Raw genomic sequence first — 20,270 nt, 5'->3', positions numbered from 1 at the left:
TAAGTTTCCACTCTTCGAGAACGAGCGAAAACTGTGTGTGTCACGAGTTGAAGTTATTATGACCATCGTAAAACTAACAAAATGAAAAACCGACGCAATTCATCGTATCATTTTTTCTGTTAGAAGGATTTTTCTTCTTTACAAACTTGGCGAGGTTTTATTTGTACAAGCTGCCGAAAGAACCGCAATTGTTAGCGGAAAAATAACAGACTGGTAAGGACGTCAATAGGCGGTCCGCACAATACATCACTGTAGTCTGCGCTCCTTCAATGGAGGAGGAACGGCAACAAAACGGCAGAAACTCCTCTCTCTCTCGAAGCCCTCCCGTCGTGGCCAGCAGCAAGCCTCCACGTGTGTCCAGGAGCCAACCCCCACACTGGCTCCTGAACACACTGCTGCTGTCATATGCGTTGGGAGCTTCTTAAGGGACTGAATTCAGAGTACCGAATTAGTGGACTGAATTCAGTTTGTGACAAAGCCCACAGCGTGCAAAATTCTCGGACATTAACAATTCCAAAACTATTCTAAAAGCTAATTTTATTTGAAGACTAAACTTTTTGTTAATTTTAGCAGGTCAGGCACACTGAACTATGCAGCTCTTTTCCAGAAGTGACCTGGCCAAAAATGATAGCTCAACGAATTGGCTCATCATCACGTGGAAATGTATATCAGTGAAATACTCTCAACGCACGATGTTGATTCTTAATGTGGAGGGAAAACCGGAGGACCCGGAGAAAAATCCAAGCAACCACGGGGAGAGAGAGAGAGAGATATGAAAACTTAAAATATACAGCAGCAGGCGTCAGGGTCGGGATCGAATCCACGTCCTCCTGTATACCAAGAAAGGGAGTTAACATCTCCTAGCCACCGCGGCGCCCAAGCAACCCGCGGCAGAACGCAAACACAACGACGAGAGTTGTCGCCGCGGGCGGCAGACCTTGAAGTGCTTCTCGACGCGGGTGAGTCCCGAGGGCCCCGGCGTGAGGATTCCGTTGACGTAGGCGTGCAGGCTCGAGGAGGCCACCTCCGTCTCGCGGCCCTGGATGGCCTCCAGCAGGGCCTCGTGGATGAACACGTACTGCTCCTGCACGGCCACACAACAACAACAACAAACATCACGTTTGCACGGCTGGCTACATACGTATGTCTGATGAACTTGGCTACAAGTCCATCAGACATACGTACAACCTGCATTTACATTGCGGTGATGAAGCAACGACAACAGTCCAGTTTTGTTTACTATTGGGGACACAGCACGAGGAAAACACACAGCACGAGCTGTGAGTGGGAATTCGTAATTCGGGAGCCAGGGAGGGAGCCAGGGAGGGAGGGAGCGAGCGAGGGAGCCAGGGAGGGAGCCAGGGAGGGAGCCAGGGAGGGAGCCAGGGAGGGAGCCAGGGAGGGAGCGAGCGAGGGAGCCAGGGAGGGAGCGAGAGAGCGAGGGAGCCAGGGAGGGAGCCAGGGAGGGAGCCAGGGAGGGAGCCAGGGAGGGAGCCAGGGAGGGAGCCAGGGAGGGAGCCAGGGAGGGAGCCAGGGAGGGAGCCAGGGAGGGAGCGAGCGAGGGAGCCAGGGAGGGAGCGAGAGAGCGAGGGAGCCAGGGAGGGAGCCAGGGAGGGAGCCAGGGAGGGAGCGAGCGAGGGGGCCAGGGAGGGAGCGAGAGAGCGAGGGAGCCAGGGAGGGAGCCAGGGAGGGAGCCAGGGAGGGAGCCAGGGAGGGAGCCAGGGAGGGAGCCAGGGAGGGAGCCAGGGAGGGAGCGAGCGAGGGAGCCAGGGAGGGAGCGAGAGAGCGAGGGAGCCAGGGAGGGAGCCAGGGAGGGAGCCAGGGAGGGAGCCAGGGAGGGAGCGAGCGAGGGAGCCAGGGAGGGAGCGAGAGAGCGAGGGAGCCAGGGAGGGAGCCAGGGAGGGAGCCAGGGAGGGAGCCAGGGAGGGAGCCAGGGAGGGAGCCAGGGAGGGAGCCAGGGAGGGAGCCAGGGAGGGAGCCAGGGAGGGAGCGAGCGAGGGAGCCAGGGAGGGAGCGAGAGAGCGAGGGAGCCAGGGAGGGAGCCAGGGAGGGAGCCAGGGAGGGAGCGAGCGAGGGAGCCAGGGAGGGAGCGAGAGAGCGAGGGAGCCAGGGAGGGAGCCAGGGAGGGAGCCAGGGAGGGAGCCAGGGAGGGAGCCAGGGAGGGAGCCAGGGAGGGAGCCAGGGAGGGAGCGAGCGAGGGAGCCAGGGAGGGAGCGAGAGAGCGAGGGAGCCAGGGAGGGAGCCAGGGAGGGAGCCAGGGAGGGAGCCAGGGAGGGAGCCAGGGAGAGAGCCAGGGAGGGAGCCAGGGAGGGAGCCAGGGAGGGAGCCAGGGAGGGAGCGAGCGAGGGAGCCAGGGAGGGAGCGAGAGAGCGAGGGAGCCAGGGAGGGAGCCAGGGAGGGAGCCAGGGAGGGAGCGAGCGAGGGAGCCAGGGAGGGAGCGAGAGAGCGAGGGAGCCAGGGAGGGAGCCAGGGAGGGAGCCAGGGAGGGAGCCAGGGAGGGAGCCAGGGAGGGAGCCAGGGAGGGAGCCAGGGAGGGAGCGAGCGAGGGAGCCAGGGAGGGAGCGAGAGAGCGAGGGAGCCAGGGAGGGAGCCAGGGAGGGAGCCAGGGAGGGAGCCAGGGAGGGAGCCAGGGAGGGAGCCAGGGAGGGAGCCAGGGAGGGAGCCAGGGAGGGAGCCAGGGAGGGAGCGAGCGAGGGAGCCAGGGAGGGAGCGAGAGAGCGAGGGAGCCAGGGAGGGAGCCAGGGAGGGAGCCAGGGAGGGAGCGAGCGAGGGAGCCAGGGAGGGAGCGAGAGAGCGAGGGAGCCAGGGAGGGAGCCAGGGAGGGAGCCAGGGAGGGAGCCAGGGAGGGAGCCAGGGAGGGAGCCAGGGAGGGAGCCAGGGAGGGAGCGAGCGAGGGAGCCAGGGAGGGAGCGAGAGAGCGAGGGAGCCAGGGAGGGAGCCAGGGAGGGAGCCAGGGAGGGAGCCAGGGAGGGAGCCAGGGAGGGAGCCAGGGAGGGAGCCAGGGAGGGAGCCAGGGAGGGAGCGAGCGAGGGAGCCAGGGAGGGAGCGAGAGAGCGAGGGAGCCAGGGAGGGAGCCAGGGAGGGAGCCAGGGAGGGAGCGAGCGAGGGAGCCAGGGAGGGAGCGAGAGAGCGAGGGAGCCAGGGAGGGAGCCAGGGAGGGAGCCAGGGAGGGAGCCAGGGAGGGAGCCAGGGAGGGAGCCAGGGAGGGAGCCAGGGAGGGAGCGAGAGAGCGAGGGAGCCAGGGAGGGAGCCAGGGAGGGAGCGAGCGAGGGAGCCAGGGAGGGAGCCAGGGAGGGAGCCAGGGAGGGAGCCAGGGAGGGAGCGAGAGAGCGAGTGATCGGCACAGCGAGCTGCTAGCACGAGGGCACCGTCGACGCCGCCCGGCGTGGCCGCCCGCGTGCCCACCTCGGTCTGCACCAGGTAGTTGCGCTGGTTGCGGATGTGCTTCAGGAAGGCCATGACGCTCACGGAGCCCTTGTCGCGGATCTGCTGCAGCATCGAGTCGAGCACGATGTAGGTCCCCGTGCGCCCCACGCCCGCACTGCAACCGCGAGACCCGCACGGCGGCAGAGATGAGTCGCGCGGCAATGGTGGCGGTGGTGGCAAAAGTGGCAATGGTGGTGGCAATAGTGGCGATGGTGGTTGTGGCAATAGTGGTGATGGCAGTGGCAGTGGTAGCAGTGGCAATGGTGGCAGTGGTGGCGATGGAAATTAATTTCAACTCACACAGTGATCGCTCCTCACTCTCAGAGAGAGAGAGAGAGATAGGGGAGGGGTAACTCAGAGGCAAAAAGGAACCACAGATGACCGGGCAAGGCATCACGCGATGAGCCGGAGTCAACGACTGACCAAGCTCCGCGTCGCTCTCCATATGGAGGTGTCATCGGTCAATTAGTGAGTGCGTACGTGTTGGAGGCAACCGGAGTGACTGGAGAAAACTCGCGTGTGTGAGGGGGAAACACTCTATCCCAGAGAGATGGAACAGGCGGAATACACATTGTTTGTGTGCCGCACTCCCCTGGCGAGCCAGGGCTACGGCTTCTCCTTGACGGCTGCGGGAGGGGAGTTCGCACCATCTGTGTGCGATCCTCCAACCCTCGCTGCTGCCTCCACAACAGCGCTAGATTACAGGCCACAGGGCGCTGGTTCCCGCACGCACACACGCACGCTCTCTCTGCGGGTGGGGGGGGGGGGGGGCACCTGCAGTGCACGAGCACGGGGCCCGAGTCGGGCAGCCGGGCGGCCGACGACTTCTTGACGAAGGTGAGCAGGGGCAGGGCGTACTCGGGCGTGCCCATGTCGGGCCACTGCGTGTAGTGGTACTGCAGCAGCACGCGCTCGCCACCGCCACGCTGACCGCTCTGCTCACGCACGCACAAAGACAAAGATCACCCGTGTAGCCTTAGCAGACCGGTGGCAAGTGCTGTTGGCGAGCAGCAGCTATGAAGGCCGGCACGGCACACGAGGGGGCTGGGTGGTCAGCAACCACGCCCGGCCGCCTTTGTCTCCCCAGTGGCGACGTTTACACACCGCACCAGGAACTCATTTGAGGCTGAGTCGACCTAGGTGAGGCCCAGGACCGGTTCAGATAATCGTCACTCTGGTGTTGGCCGTGAGCGGGAATCAAACCCGGGTGGCCAGGTTCGTAGCGCAGCGTAGCGCTAACCGCTACACCACCGCCCCTCACCACGCGCACACGCACACACATACACACGCACACATAAGCACACACGCACAAGCACACACACATGCACACGCACGCACAAGTACACACACACATGCACACGCACACACAAGCACACACAAGCACACGCACATGCACACACAAGCACACACGCACATGCACATGCACACACAAGCACACACGCACATGCACATGCACACACAAGCACACGCACACACAAGCACACGCACGCGCACACACACGCACATGCACATGCACACACAAGCACACGCACACACAAGCACACACGCACATGCACACGCACACACAAGCACACACACAAGCACACGCACATGCACACGCACACACACGCACACACAAGCACACACGCACAAAGAAGACACGTGCACCGAGATGGCCGCCGCCGCCGCCGCGTTACCCGCCGCTGCTTGGTGTTGCGCAGCGCGAAGCGCCGCACGGTGTAGAAGGCGAGCGTCTTGGAGCTCTTGAGCGAGACGAGCACGCCGCCGTACTCCTCGCTGCTGCCGTCCGACGGCCAGTACTGGTCGCACTTCCGCTACAACGAGAGGGCGGCGCGGTGACGACGGGCAGAGTTTGCTTCCCGCGGCGGCGGCGGTGGTGGTGGTGAACCCCCAGCGGGTAAGGTACCTTCACCGCCGCCGCCGCTTCTACCGCTGCCGCCCGACCTCCTGGCCGACTGACGGCGGCGTGCGTTCCGATCGAGTTTGGGTGTTCAGTGTGGTCCCCCGGGGCATTCTCGTTTAAACAGACGCACCCGTGGCTTTCATGTGTTTTCCTTAAGCGCAGGAAGACCCCCGCGGAGTCTCTTTGACTTAATCGCAGAGGGGCCCCCCTGCTTGGGGTCGCTTGGCCGATCTACGTTCTGACCCCGTGCCCCTGCTGGACATCGGTGAACAAGAGCTTTGCAGCTCGTCGGATTCCTCCGCACGATGCGCTGTGGAACCGGTGACCCGACATCAGATTCCACGGCCAACATCACATGTCTGAAGCTTTCCTCAGCAACCCCCCTCCCCTTTCACTACTTGGCACTGACTGGCATGGGCTGCAGTACGGTGAAACAAACCGCACGACTGAAAATCGTGGGGACGTCTCCTCACCCATCAGCGGATGTAAGCGATCTACAACCAGAGCGCCGGAGCAGGGCAACCATCAAATTCCCCGCAGATCTGTCAGCAACCCAGTAGCCGTACTACCGCCCCCCTACAGGAGACCTTGCTGGCTTCTGCACGATCACTGCGATCGTCCACGTGATTCGAGCATGACCCAGCCAGCTCCTGCCTCCCGATGGCGAGGTTGCAGGCGTGGGCCGTCGTGCCGAACGGAGAGCTCAGAAGCGAACCCCGACGTTTCCTTCACTTGCGAGTTGAGCAATTCGGGTAAATTGCCTGATGAAGTTGGTTGTAATCGCCGGGGAAACGTCGTATTCGACTGTAAATGCTGTGGGCTTACTCGCCATCACACCGACGTGCTGAAATAGTAGCCAATTGGCACGTTTTGTGATCACGTGACAAACCTTGCTAATTGGCCGTGTCGGGTGGCGGTGGGTTAACGACACATTTGTATTTACACGATCCAACCCAAAATAAACCATTATCACGCTGCTGCTCGCGCTGAAGAATACACGGAACGGACGACACTGAACCCCTGACCGGAACTCACGGCAAGCCACGGCTAAGATCGAAGAGCGGTGGGATCCCACAAGTCGGCAGAAAGACATTGCTACACCATTACAATGTTTCATACAAAACTTAATATTAGTATTTGAGACTAGTATTAATACATTTGTTTTGCTTTAAAGTTGAACATCAAAACTCTTGCTTAAAAACGAATGTTTAAAAATGTTTACACGCGCACACACACACACAAGGGACAAACACACGCAAAATCATATGCCTGTATGGTTTATGCGTGCGTTTGACATTTCTTAGTTGCTTGCAAAAGAAACACAAAGAGGGTTTGGTTTTAGTACACGCTATCGGGCGAAATATTTCACGAGGGTTTAATTTTTTTTAAAACAACATTGCTATTAGGCTCACGGCCAAAGCATAGCCGTTCCATTCTCGCCTTTTGCAAATTAAACACGCGTATTAGCCTTGACAAAAATAACCATCGGGAGAAAATCGTAATGTACTCACAACGTGTCACGGGATATTCTCACATCTTTAAATGACAGCACACGGCATGCGTAGACGCATCGTTGAAATACATATATTTTAAAGATAAATAAATTGTCAGCGATCAAATTAAATCACGATGCTTGATGAATGTGAATTATTACATTTTTACCCCATTTTTTAGTTTTTTGTCATACTTTGCACGTTGCCTGTATTTTTTTTGCCAGCAATTAAGAATGTTAAAAATATATATTTCTCCAAGCAGTCTTTCAAAATCATGGCAATTACAACGCTAACGTAAAACAGTTTTTATGTTACCCGAGGCAATATGTTAGAGCATTAGTCGATGGGCCCAGGCCAAATATTTGACAAGTTGGTACCATCTGAGGTGGCAGCACTTGAGCTGCACAAACTTCTATTAACAACAATTACAAGTGAATGATGCAATAACATTACTTTATAAGTAAGTTATCACGTAATAATGCACTTCTATGAGCCAATTAAAAAAAACGGGTACACCTAAACATGTGCCACCTCGAGTGGCACTTAGTTCTGCTTTGGCAAATGGAACTATCTTGCACATACCACGCAGCATTTCCTCTTAGCATTGTACTGCGGACCCCATTGTTTTTCTTTGATATGAAATTTCGCAGTTTGTCGTCGAAACAGATATGAAAAGCAATTGTGTGTACGTTAACAGTAACAACGTTCCGTTGTATATTAGCGGCGTCGTTCATCGCAAATTTCATCTCACAACCGCCGAGGAACCACCCTCGAGCTGGGAGGCAGCTGTCAGGTGGTCAGGCGCCACCAATCATCATCGCCCGAGCTCCGAGTTGAATCAATAACAGACAGGCTATTTTGACAGTAACAATGGTCATGCATGACCATCTTTGTTGATCACGCTACATGTCAAAAAAATTCTGCTCAAACGAGGAACGGGGCTCTGCTCATCTCTGTCGGCAGCCCTTTGCCAGTAATGGAAATTCCACATTGCCATGGCAGAGGTCAGTATGCCAATACGACGTGGTATATGAGTTTAGAATATAATAAACCGTTTAAAATTAGAAAGAAGAACGAAATTCCAATTACCTCCATTTTGAAAGACTGTGTAAGAATATAACATTGCAAGGTTTGGAGCTGTTTCGTTACGAGTTATTTTGTTATAAAGCCGCATTGATACCGAACACACTCGTAGCGCGGCGATGAACACGAATACTCATGACCACAGACCGGGCCACGGCAGCCTTTCAACTCACACGGGAGACGTCGTCGTCAGCCTGATCATTCTCAGACAACTCTGCCAACTGGAATCCGGAATGCGCTGGCCCTTTGGGTCGTATTGGAGATGGGAGCTGTACAAAGCGGTACGAGTTCCTTCTTCCATCTATCAACGACGCCCGATCAGTGTGGAGAATTCAGCCAAATACCCTCGGGGGGGGGGGGGGCTCTCTAGAGCTCCCCCGAGTGGAGATCCTTCCGCCAGCAGTGTTGTGACTAAGTCGTCTCAGAGCCTGTTCACTCTGCTCCCCTGTCCATCCACACTGGGGGTCTCGGGCTATGTGCACCCAGCGAGGGCGAGGCACCTGAGACGCCACGGTGACAAAAGATCTCCTTACCTTGCTCAACATGTCTCACCTAGGGTTTATTTTATTTTTTGCGTAAAGCGCTCCGAGTCAGGATTATTCCTGTTAATTGCGCTATATAAATGATAATCAAAAATGGCAATGGACCGAAATGTCCCCAATTATATCTTTTTTTCGCTGTCAGGCCACAAAGTGTTAATTGTGTTTTGGCACCACTGCCAACGCAGCAGCAGCAGCAGCACCAGATAATTTGTTTAGATAACTAAAGGTTGATTGACGGACTTGGAATTTAACGAAAGATTGGAACCAATAGCACGGCATGAATTTGGTGTACCTTAGGGTCATATGTCCAGGCAAATAAGTGTTAGGGACAACGGCATGAAATCACGCAAGCTATTTAAATAATCAAAACAGACCACTTTGCAGTTTTGACATCGCATCTGAAATGTGGTGCCCTACGTACAAATGACGTCACGTGTGGCAACGCCGATCTCACACCGGCTGGAGCGAAGGTCGCTCTGCCCAAGGCAGATCGTCATGAGTATTGACACACGTTTCAAACATTGAATTCAAAGAGCACTCAACAGCGCATGGTTTCAGTTGTGTTCGGCATCAACGGCGTCCGCATGAATCGTACGGTTCGCGTTGTCAAAAATTAGTACCGGTAAAGCGACAGTTGTGAAGGTGGTGATGTTAGAGAGGACTCTACACACACCAGAGAGACGCACACTCGCCCACTCCATAGGAACACCTCCCTAAAGGGATACTGGAATGCATTACACGCGGGAGGTTTACGGTGAAATTGCTGCTTCAAGAACAGTCCGTTGATATGATTTTGTGGCCAGGTCAACCTTTGTGGGAATTACTGGCAAAGGTTGATACGGGCGCAACGTTGCCAATGCGGCTTTAAAATCCGGAAAACACGAGGTACCTATGAAACATAATAACTAACGGTGTATGATTCATTTGGGTAAAAATACACGTAGTTATTCATCGACAAGTAATTATTCTAAGGACCGCAAGTGTGCAAGTGCATTCGTGAAGCAGTGTCCCTTTAATGCTGTCCGTTCATTTCAAAGCAAACGCCGAACAGCGGAACCGTTCACCGGACAAAGCGATGCACCCGCGAGTTGGCGGTGACCGCATCGAGCAAAACACCCCCCTGGGTAAGGATGGAACGCTCCACGCTGTGCCAGTGCACTCGCGATTCAAAATAATTTCCCAAAGGGATTTGCAGCCGGTGGAGCGTACCATAGACTTGAAATGCAGGGAGGTTTTTTTGAACGATTCATATTACCGTCCCACTTGCACCTTCTTCACCACACACGCTTCTCCGCCCGAGAAGAACCGAATTATTGCTCCCCAAGAGTGAGAGAAGACAGAGAACCCCACTCGCAGACGATGCGCTTTGTTATTACATGACTGTTAGGGAAACGAAGTGGTAAGTTTCGTGTTTATTGTAGCAATTAGGAAGGATATTAATTCGTAAAAAAAAACACCATGAATTATGCAGTTAGGGAGCTTGAGCCGCAGCGTTGTCATATTTACCAGACTGTCCTGCAAATCGACGTAGGAACCCTTCATGTGGTAAACATTGTGTTCGTTTCCAGTTACCTAAAAGCCAAGCCGAATGTGAATTGATGAGCACGTCACAGAACGCACGCAAACAAACAAACACCGCCACGCAAGGCACCTTGATCTGAAACACTCTCTGGGCACGAGGCCCCTGAGACTAAAAACAAAGCCGAGTGAGTTCCTGCTCAAAAGAACACCGAGTCCGTGCGCATCTCCCACGTACAACCCTCCTGAGCCAGCGGTGGAAATTCCACATTTCTATGGCAGGGACGGGGGGGCGGGGTGAGTCTATCCATAGGATGAACACTGTTGACTTCCCCGCAGAGCGGTACTCACTTTATCAACCCCCAGAGGGATGATGGGCCGAGTTAAACCCCCTCGAGCTGGATTTAAAGCCACAAACGTAGAATTTGCGTGCGGATCGCTCTACCGCTGAGCCACCTGGTGTACTGAAATGCATTGTGGGAAAATTACGACCTTACGTGCATTGTAAAGTACGGTGTAGTTTTACACCCTGGTGGGTGTGGATTGCGTGGTGGAACAAAAACTAAAATTCGAATTGTAAAGTAAAATTGGCTGCTAAAAAACCGCTGCTGGACATTGCCACGCGATAAGCCACTTCGTTGAGCTACAATTTGTGATAGCCAGGTCGCATCTGAAACAGAGCTACATAGTGGCTCAGTGGGGCCCTACCTGGTAAAAACTGAAAAAAAATTAGTTCAGTTTAAGTCAGAAATGGCCGAGTGGCTCAGAGTTCAAAGCTGGCACGGCTGAGACTCAGGCGTGCAAAGAGACGCTCGCCTCTCATCAGACCGGGATCCCGGCTGCAGTGAGTTGGTGCTCTCAGGCCAGTCACAAGTCACCAATGACTGCGTGGAAATATAACCCACCACATTACATGTCGGTTCTCCACTTGATTTTGGCTAAATTCCACACCGGGTGTCACCGTCCTTCGACGAACATCACTAACTGTGTGGACTGGACAAGAGGTCGCACGCAGAAGGGATCTCAGCGGTAGCTCTGTGCTGTCCGCTTCTGTGGGCTGTGCTCTAGCATGAGCAAGGGTCACACTGCTGCGCGAGGGACATCCGAATTATTTGCGTGCCACGACACCGAAAGTGCAATCCGGATAAAATTGAGTAATTACACAAAAGAGTCTGCCAATTTTTTTCCGAGAATGCAAAATTACATACGAGCTCCAAATATTGCAACATGTTTGCCATGAACTAAAATGTCCCTACGAACCGGAAAGTAAGTTGTCGTTTCAATTAATGAGCATGGCGATAGTATGAAGTGCAATTTTCAACTTCATTTATACGAAGCAGGGGTGCCTTGCAACATGTAATATCTTTACATAAAATGTGTTTAGACACAGCTGTTAACACTATCCTCCAAGCTGATTAATAACGGTGCCAATTTCATGACACACTGTACAACATCGGCCCTATAACATCCTTAATGAACATCAACGACTGCAATTGCTGCTTGCTATTAAAACACTTTTTTGTCATTATCATTACACATTCAAAAGTAAAATGTTTGGAAAGTATTACAGTCATTATTGCCACGTACCGCTCGCGTGAGCACAGTGTTTGGAAGGACAATTTCAGCCGCATGATAAAAAAAACCATCAATAAAACCTGTTAAGAAATTGGATAGGGCAGAATTAATCCATCGCTTCATTTGATCGGCGCTCCGCTAACGACCGCTCTCGCGTCGCTGGCACGTTCACGACGGCCGCGTAGAAAAATCGCACCGCGCACGCCGGGAGGCTCGCAACCCGGGCGGCAAATTCGAGCAACGCACGGCCACGGAGTCGCGTGCAGTCCCGCGTCAGTCCACTTACCCGTCCTTTCTCCACGAGGTTGGTGATCATCACCACCACGCGCACGTTCTGCTCCCACACCATTCTCCAGAAGTCCTCGAACGTGCCCTTGAGGGGCCCCTGGGTGGCTATGTAGGCTCGAGGTTTGTTGTAGCCCTGCCAACGTGTCAGTGGGAGAAGATTGGGCACGGAATCTTGGGAAATGAAATGCACTCGCGCGCGCATACGAGACAAAGGCAAAGATCCCCCCCCCCCCCGTGTAGCCTTCACAGACTTTTGGGGCAAGTGCTGTTTGTGAGCACCTATGAAGGACGGCGCATCACACGAGGGGGTGAGTGGCGACTACCATTCCTGGCCGCCTTTGTCTCCCCAGTGCTGATGTTTACTCGCTGCATTATGTATTCAGTTAAGGCTGCGTTGACCGAAAGGAAGCTACGGTCAAGTTCAGACATTGTGGGTTTACCCCAAGCATCCATCCTTCATTAAAACGGGTTCTCAAGGGTATTGTGTTGACGGTCTGAGTCCAATCGTCACTGGTAACATGAAAAACCCATCATAACAAATGCGGTTTTCCTCTTCATTTGGCAAAATCTCAGCTCGATGAATGAAAAAATATCACTTCGCCATGCGGCAACCACTTTTCCGTAGCGGGGCATACGGATAAAAAGGTCACTTGAAGGGATCTCAGAAGTAATTCTGTGATATCCGCTTCTGTGCGCCGTTCTCTCACACGGAGTGACGCACTCTTCCACGGGATATCTTAGCGGACGCCTCAACGCGGGAACACAGACGGAACAACATTGGAGCAAAAGAGACAAACACAAAAGTAGAGACATGAAATAAAAACAGGCAAAACAACAATCACAATCGGATCAGAATATAAACTTATCCTGGAGGAATCCGATGAGCTATAAAGCTCTTTTGTCACAGATGTACAGTCGGGGGCGGATCATAATTAGAGAAACACGATAGCAGTGCAAAGTAGAGGAAAATTAAACAAATCACGAAAAAAAACATATTTTTAAAGTCGCACGACTGTGTAGGACAAACCGCTCTGAGAATGTCAAATCCTAGAGAGAGTAAAACGACCGGGAAAATAAAAACTCTGACTGACACCGACCACAAATTCTAGATTTTAAGTTTTCGTGACTGCAAGCATCCATACTCTTTGGTTTTTTCGGTAAAGTCACGTAGGTGAAAACAAATTAAAATAAAACAACTAAATTAAATCGCGACGTTTCGGAAGCAACACAAGCATCCGTCATCAGGTGTGACTGCTCCAGAGCTATTTAGAGACACGTGTTTATATAGGGTACTAGGGGGGGGAGGAGCCAAGGGCTCGGGGGGGAGGGGCATGCGGCAGGCCGTGTGGCGTCGCGGGCGGTTGGGCAGGGGATTAGCATGAGTTAAGCCGTCTCCAGTAGAACGATGACTTATAGATTGAGGACTAATTTCTTGCTAACTGCTTTATGTCTGTCTAATTTGTCGTCCTTCATCAAGCACCTGTGATTAGCGCGGTTGGCTACGTACGGTGCGAAAGAAGTTCAACATACGTACGTGCATAGGTGCAACTTACTTCGATGTAATTGGCGTTGATGTAATCGCTATGCTTGGAGTCTTTCCCAGAAAGCACTCTCAGCTTCACCCTCGAGTGGTCGTCTGTGGAGAGACGAAGTTGTGGACCAGACAGACACAACCGATGCCAATATAATAATAATATCCATGATGTAAAAAAACACGTAAATATGAAAATGACAATTTTTATATTCTTTAACCAAGGCGAGAAGTCAAGAGAGACAGGGATGGTCCCATTGACAAGGGTAGGCCCTGTACGAGTGCTCTGCTGGTTATCCCAACAAGAGTGAACAATGCATGCGCCAGCTTGCAACGGCACGTGCCCAACTCGTGCGTCCGTGTGTACACGTCTTCGCGCGTAACATTTCCAGCCTCTCCCTCCTCCTGCGACAATGATCCGCGGCGCCCTTAATAGACCGGCTTGCCAGTTTGTTTCTCTGCCGTGGACCAAAACTGAAATTCCACGCTGGCACCTTTTAATAACCGAGCCCGGTTCCCCGAGCCCGATGCTGCCACCTATTAATTGGCGAGAACGCGACATCCGCATCGGCCCCGCCACCTTCTCGGGGAGGTGAGAAAAGCCAAAGCGCTTGGCGCGATGGCGTCAGCGACGCGGGGCGGGCGGGCGGGCTCCGACACTCACACGCCACAATGTTGATGTAGCGGTTCTTGCTCTTGTTCTCCGGGTGGTTGGTCTGATCGGCCGTCACGCCGTTCCCCGTCGTGCTCCTCTGGATCTCCTGCGGAGAGAGAGGGGGCGGCACGCGGCGCCATTGAGGGGAGGACTGCTCGGTCGGCGCGGCTCTCCGCCGACGCGTTCCCCGTTCGCGCCGCGCGCCGCTCGGCATCGCGTCGACCGACGCTTCGCTCGAACCCCGTCGCGGAAACGGAAGCTCCCCGCCGGTCAGACATCGCTAGCCGCTGCCGCCGTTAGCCCTGGCCCGGATATAAAGCGCAGGCGGGGCCAGGTTTTTTGTTTGTTAGCCACGGCGCCGCTGCTCCGCCTCGTTACTCGCGCTAACTCGTCGCGGCGCTTCGTGTCGCCTCTGCCAACGAGCCACGGGCGGCAGCCGCAGAGGTCGTGTCCGGGCGCGCCTGCGGAGGCCTCGTCGCGTCAATTAACTCTCCGGGTTCGTTGACCCGTCGCGAACCGCTCGCTCGACGAAGAGGCGGACAAGGCACAACGGCCTGGCGACGCTGGCGCCTGGCGTGGGCCGTCTGCGGCCGTACCTCGAACTCCTGCGCGAAGCCGCGCTGGCCATCGGCGTAGAGACGGGCGACGTGTCGGGGAAACTGCTTCACGGGAATTCCCTCCATCTCCTCTGCGGAGGGACAGAGAAGAGACAGAGAGAGACGCACACACAGGGAGAGGATGACCGGAGGATTAAACCTTCACTCCACACCTGATTTCAGAATCAGAATCTTTATTAATACTGGAGGAAAGCGATGAGCTATGAAGCTTTTTTTCACAGATGTCCAGTCAGGGCGGGTCAGAAAATGACAACAACAAACAAAACAAAAAGACGATAGGAATGCAAAGTTTCGGAAAGGTAAACAAATCACGAGAAAACACATTTTTCAGTTGGGGCAGAGTGCAGCACCGCACTGCAGGCCACGACACTTCTCTTGCCTCGCTCTGCTCCACTTTGGAAATCTCTCCCATCTTCTTTTTCCCCAAGCCCTTAATAAGACGTAGCTCAATACAAAAGACTTGTTACACTCGTATCCATGACATCTTTGATGAGTGCTCTTCGTTGCTGATCGCTTGACGCTTTGGGGCTTTGGGCTCCTGCGTCACTCCCTGATCGTGACAATTCGGCCTTCCCAGTGATTCGACGACTCGTCACAATTTGGGGTCATGATTCAAGAATTAATTCTTCTGTCCCGTTCCCCCCCCCACATCTCGTTCCGTCTCGTCTGTATGGCTTTGCTTACTCCACAAAAGCTTTAATGTAACATTGACATCTTATATTCTGATTGGTTACATATAAAGTAAATAACTGATTCTTACACTCACAACCCGATGCAGTTATATTGCCGTAAGCGTCGACTTTAAATCGAGGAATCAATGCACGTCCAGTCTACGCGCTTGACTGACTGCCGTCATCCGTCATCTGCACCACGAGCAGCTGCCTCAGCTAAGATTGGGGTCATGCGGTTAGGGAGATAATCGCATCTGCGTCATGCTCCTGTTAATTGGATAGTCTGCAACGCTTGCATCGTGCAATAGCACGATCGAATTAAACGGGAAAGTAGTTGTTGAGCGCTGCAGTGGCAGACTCGCAAACTGTGCGGCTCGTTCTTCGGGGCCGACGGCTCCGCTCGGCGCGAGACGGCGCCGAGCGGACCAACTGGCGAGTTTCTCGGCGCAAACGAGCGGCGTGAAGACGAATCGTCGTCGGGTGTCGCCAAAGCGCCGTTTAAAATAAACTCCGGCACGCGACAGAGCGCCGACTGGGCGTTCACTGCCCGAGTGGAGATTTCACGTGGGATGGACACGCGTGGGAAGCAGGGTTCGCTCGTACCGTGCGTGCACGATAGACCGAGATTGTTCCGCGTCAACGCTGAATGAATTTCGCGTACGGCAATTGCTATTTTTTGCGCTGAACGGTGGACCCCTGTCGTTTAGGTCGGAGCATTCTCGCCAATAACCCGGCAGGGTTTAATTTAACAAGCCTCGAACTCTGCTGATGACATCCAGAAGGTCGCAAGCAATTGAGCGTTGGCTTGACTAAACAAACGTAGCTGGATAAATAGTGCTATGAAAATATATCTTAGTTGTGTGCGTGAGTGGAACAGAGGTCTGATTAGAAGTTACGAACCATGCTACAGCTGTGTGTCTGGAATGTAAGAGGCCTAAATAGAAAAACTGAGCCCATGCGAAAACACACTGAGAGATGCGATTAAACAGGCGAGAACATCCGAGAAAAAACGGAGGCGCGACCATTCAATCTGCCCACGAATGCGGCGGTAAACCCCGACTCGGTGAAAACCGACCTCCCCGCTTAGATATGCCGTCCGTCTGCAAAAAGAAAAACGTGCGAACGCTCCCTGCCTCGACGAGACGGATTCCTAAGAACGGCCTGGACCCCCCCCCCACCCCCCCATTGTGCACAGTGCATCGTGGCGGGAGCCGCCGCCGCTGGCGTGTTAATGGAACGCGCACGCACGCGCACGTCGAAGAAAGGAAATGCTTTGACCCCAGAAAGAATATTCCTGAACGACCACGGGCGACACGGCTTTGTGGAGATGTCGTCAGCGATCGCAGCCGTCAACCCCCCTCCTCAGTGCGGCCTCTCACCACCCCCCCCACCGCCCCTGTTGACCGCGATGAGAGACTAACAAATAGAAGTAATATGGGAGTAGTAATAACCCCCGCTAAGAATCAAGCGAAACACTCCCCCTCATTTCACTGCGCTGACGAGAGGGCACTCATTCAGTTCCTGTGATTCGCGAAAAGAATAACGCGAGCCACGATCGTTAATATTCACAAGCAAAATCCTTCATTTAAAAAAAAACACAGTAACTGCTGATATATAAAGAAACCGTGGGATTCACATATTGGACCGAGCGCTGCAGTAAAAGAAGCCCAGGATGATTAACAGTATTCCAACACGATCCTCTGTGCAGATTGAAATGCACGGCCCATTGCTAAGTGGCACGGAATGTGGTTAAGTCTCCGGCCACGGATAAAATTGAGCAATTATTAAACGTTAACGTCTCCGTAAAACGTGCGCGGGGTGGTCAGGTATGCCTCATTAATCCCAGAATCTGCACGGGAGTCAACCTCCATCAATTTCGCATTTATTTATTTATTTAATCTTTAACTCGGAGCCTCTGCGGTGAGCGAAATTCGGCGGCAGTCAGCAAAATCGCACTGCCAAATTTGACACCAAATGGCAACGGGCGTGCAAGGGTCACCTGCACAATCTGCACTTTCTCCCCACGCCGACCCCCCCGGGGCTTCGAGCTCGTAGTCCAATTTTTTACGCTTCCCAGGAACGGCATTATGCAAATAACGAGAGGTAACAGACATCGGAATCGGCCCCTCACTGCTGCGGATACACAGAACGCTTCACGCAAAGCGCGCAAAACACAATTGCAAAACGGGACGGGCGCCTCGTCAAATGCAACAATTGAAATGCTTCGTGGGATGGAGAGTATTTAATTGGCGATACCAGAAGTGCTGTGTGAGGTGGGGTGGGGGGTAGATCTGTGCATGCACGCACAAAGACAAAGATTCCCCGTGAAGCCTTAAAAGACTGTAGGGGCAAGTGCTGTTAGTGAGCAGCACCTATGAAGGCCGGAATGGTACACGAGGGGGTGGGTGGCCAGCACCACGCCCGACCGCCTTTGTCTCCCCAGTGGCGATGTTTACACACCACAGCAAGTACTCATTTAAGGCTGAGTCGACCTAGGGGAGCCTCAGGACCGGATCTGATCATCGTCACCGGTGTTGGCCGTGAGCGGGAATCGAACTCGGGTCGCCGGGTTCGTAGCGCTAACCGCTGCACTACCGCTCCCCACATGCAACACACACACACACACATCGCCACAAGGGAGACAAAAGCGGTCGGGTGCGGTGCTGGCCACCTACCCCCGTATGAGCCGTGTGAGCCTGCATAGGGGCTCGCGAACAGCACTTGTCCCTACAGCCTGTTCAAGCTATACGGGGGATCTTTTGTCTTTGGCACTTGTGGACAGACATGAAGGCACCAAGCAGAGCGATGTGGAAACGAGGGCGGCGGGGGTACGGTGCTGCTCGCACCATCCAGTCACGCTCCTTACCAACCTTAACAGGTGCTTGCGAACAGAACCTGTCCGCACCTCTGATTACCCCGGTTGGCTACGTGCGGTGCGGAAGGAGTTCAACGTACGTACATTAAAGAGAGCAATCTGTCTTTGGTCGATGGGAGTTGCGATTACATGCATGGTACAATGTTGGCAGCTCGTTGCATTACAAACATAGCAATGGCTGATGGTGCTAGTTGTAATTACTGGCGAAATGTCGTACTCGAATTGTCAATGTTGTGGGTTTGCTCTCCAACACACCGTCGTGCTGTACTAGTAACGAACTCGCATGCTTTCCTTACGTGGCAAACCTTACTACTCGGCTGCGTCGGGTGGTGGCGGGTTTAACGACACATGTATATATCCACGCGATCTAATCATAACACCTCTATTATGGATAATATTGGTCGCGAAAGCCCCCTACGTGTTAGACTGAGCAATGGCTGTGTTCGTGAGCGGCACCAGCCCAATTTCCCTGCGTGCGTGCGAGCGTGGACTCGTGTTGACACAAATCCGCGTCCGTATTTGCCCGTTCTGATTTCATTTCCCCGTACGCACGGCCCCGGCGTCGTCTTTGTGCGCGTGTTTGCATCTCGGCGCGAGCGAGCGAGCGGTGACGCTCTCGCTGCCGACCGACAGGGTGGCAGATGTCGACTATTGATTGGAATCTGTCATTGAAACACTGGGGGCAACGGCAATGAATGGGGCGATGATTTTTTGCACACGGGGCCCCGGTGAATAATTGACGGCGCTAACCCAGGTCATCCGAAGCGGCGTGGACAGCCCAAGACAAAGAACCCCGCGAGCATCGTGCGTAACGTCAAATGAAACGATACCAAATGTGCGTTTTAAACGAAAATAACATCTGCCTATTCCACGCGCATTGCAGCGTTTTGAATGCAACCGGAAGGTTCCGAGTTAAAATCGGAGAGGCTGACCAAGTCGGTACCACATTGTGGGGAGTCAACACCAGTTTAGGGAGAGACTGGTCTCTTCGATGGTAATGTGGAATTTCCACTGCTTGTTCAGAGTCACCAGTGAGGATGAGCGTTCTTCCCTGCTCATGTTACCAGGCAGGCGCTTTGCAAATTTGCTGTGAGTATTAAAAACAAGGAGTGTTGCGACCGTCGATGAGGTTAACATCTATTCTTCGTTCACAATGCAAAAAAAAAATTGTCGTGTTTTCGTTCATTTTTAAACAATGAACGTCAGATAAGTGGACGCCAATCGATTTGTGTCATAAACAATGCACTCGTGTTACAAGTCAGGCGTGGCGGAGAGCAATACAACCAAATATAAAATAAGTGAGACAAACGATCAACTAGACTCTCTTTAAACCTCTGACCGTCTGGATTGCCAAGTTCACAATCCATGACAGACGACAGAGATGGCTCCACTCTTTTGTGCACAGCCCCAAGATGTCAGGATGGTTCAGCTGCCAGCCTCGCGCAGCTCCACTGACAATTATTATGGGGACAACAAACTGGGCTTCCAGTAGCTCGACTCGGCCTAAAATAAGTAGCCGGTCCGAGTACTGTGGTCAACAATAGCACGAAGACGGCCAGATGTATGTTGTGCTGGCCACTCTTAGGTTGACTCAGCCTAAACTGAGTAGATGGTCTGAGTACTGTAGTGTGGTCAACATTAGCGCTAGTATTACATTAGTCTCGTTCGTCAAATTGTTAGCACATCTGCGTAAAGTGAAAGCTGCTGTGGTTGGGCATTTTTAAAACGCCGAGTTCTTAATACGGAGTTGGCAACAGAAAATGAAATTGATGATCGTGAGCCCCATGTGTTGGCAATGGCATGGGTGATCAGAGGCTAATGAAAGGTGTTAATCATGTTGGACGCAACATAAGACAACACACAAAGGATTTAGTTTAAACTCGATGACAACTGCTTTAAATGGCAATAAACAACTTAATCCAACACGGCATAAATCAGAGGGCTCTCTTGGAACACAGCCTTCAGTTCCACATGCATGCATCGACACATCGACAAGACAATTAAATATTCACTGGAGCAGATGCGTGTACGCGTAGAGCCCTTTGTGTGTTAATCCGCTGCTGAACGAATAACTCTCCATGGCGTGTGGGCCG

At 53.3% G+C, this 20,270-nt stretch overlaps 1 protein-coding gene across 2 annotated transcripts in view; it reads right to left on the bottom strand.

Moving 5' to 3' along the window:
- LOC144729472 (receptor-type tyrosine-protein phosphatase gamma-like) overlaps window positions 1-20,270 on the bottom strand; it is a 153,751-nt gene that overhangs the window by 7,871 nt on the left and 125,610 nt on the right. Inside the window, exons 13-21 of one of the 2 annotated variants that reach the window (XM_078609792.1) lie at window positions 14,611-14,702; window positions 14,024-14,120; window positions 13,382-13,464; window positions 11,827-11,961; window positions 9,954-10,019; window positions 5,103-5,240; window positions 4,201-4,361; window positions 3,406-3,541; window positions 938-1,084 (exon numbers count right to left, since the gene is read on the bottom strand). In XM_078609792.1, the coding sequence (XP_078465918.1) occupies window positions 938-1,084; window positions 3,406-3,541; window positions 4,201-4,361; window positions 5,103-5,240; window positions 9,954-10,019; window positions 11,827-11,961; window positions 13,382-13,464; window positions 14,024-14,120; window positions 14,611-14,702 (1,055 nt within the window). The remainder of the gene's footprint in view (window positions 1-937; window positions 1,085-3,405; window positions 3,542-4,200; window positions 4,362-5,102; window positions 5,241-9,953; window positions 10,020-11,826; window positions 11,962-13,381; window positions 13,465-14,023; window positions 14,121-14,610; window positions 14,703-20,270) is intronic. The other variant, XM_078609793.1, reaches the window with a different exon arrangement.

The sequence above is a fragment of the Lampetra planeri genome, chromosome 32 (genome assembly GCF_965212315.1).
Source record: "Lampetra planeri chromosome 32, kcLamPlan1.2.h2, whole genome shotgun sequence".
Lineage (NCBI taxonomy): Eukaryota > Metazoa > Chordata > Hyperoartia > Petromyzontiformes > Petromyzontidae > Lampetra > Lampetra planeri.
This window is presented reverse-complemented; position numbering and strand designations above follow the sequence as displayed.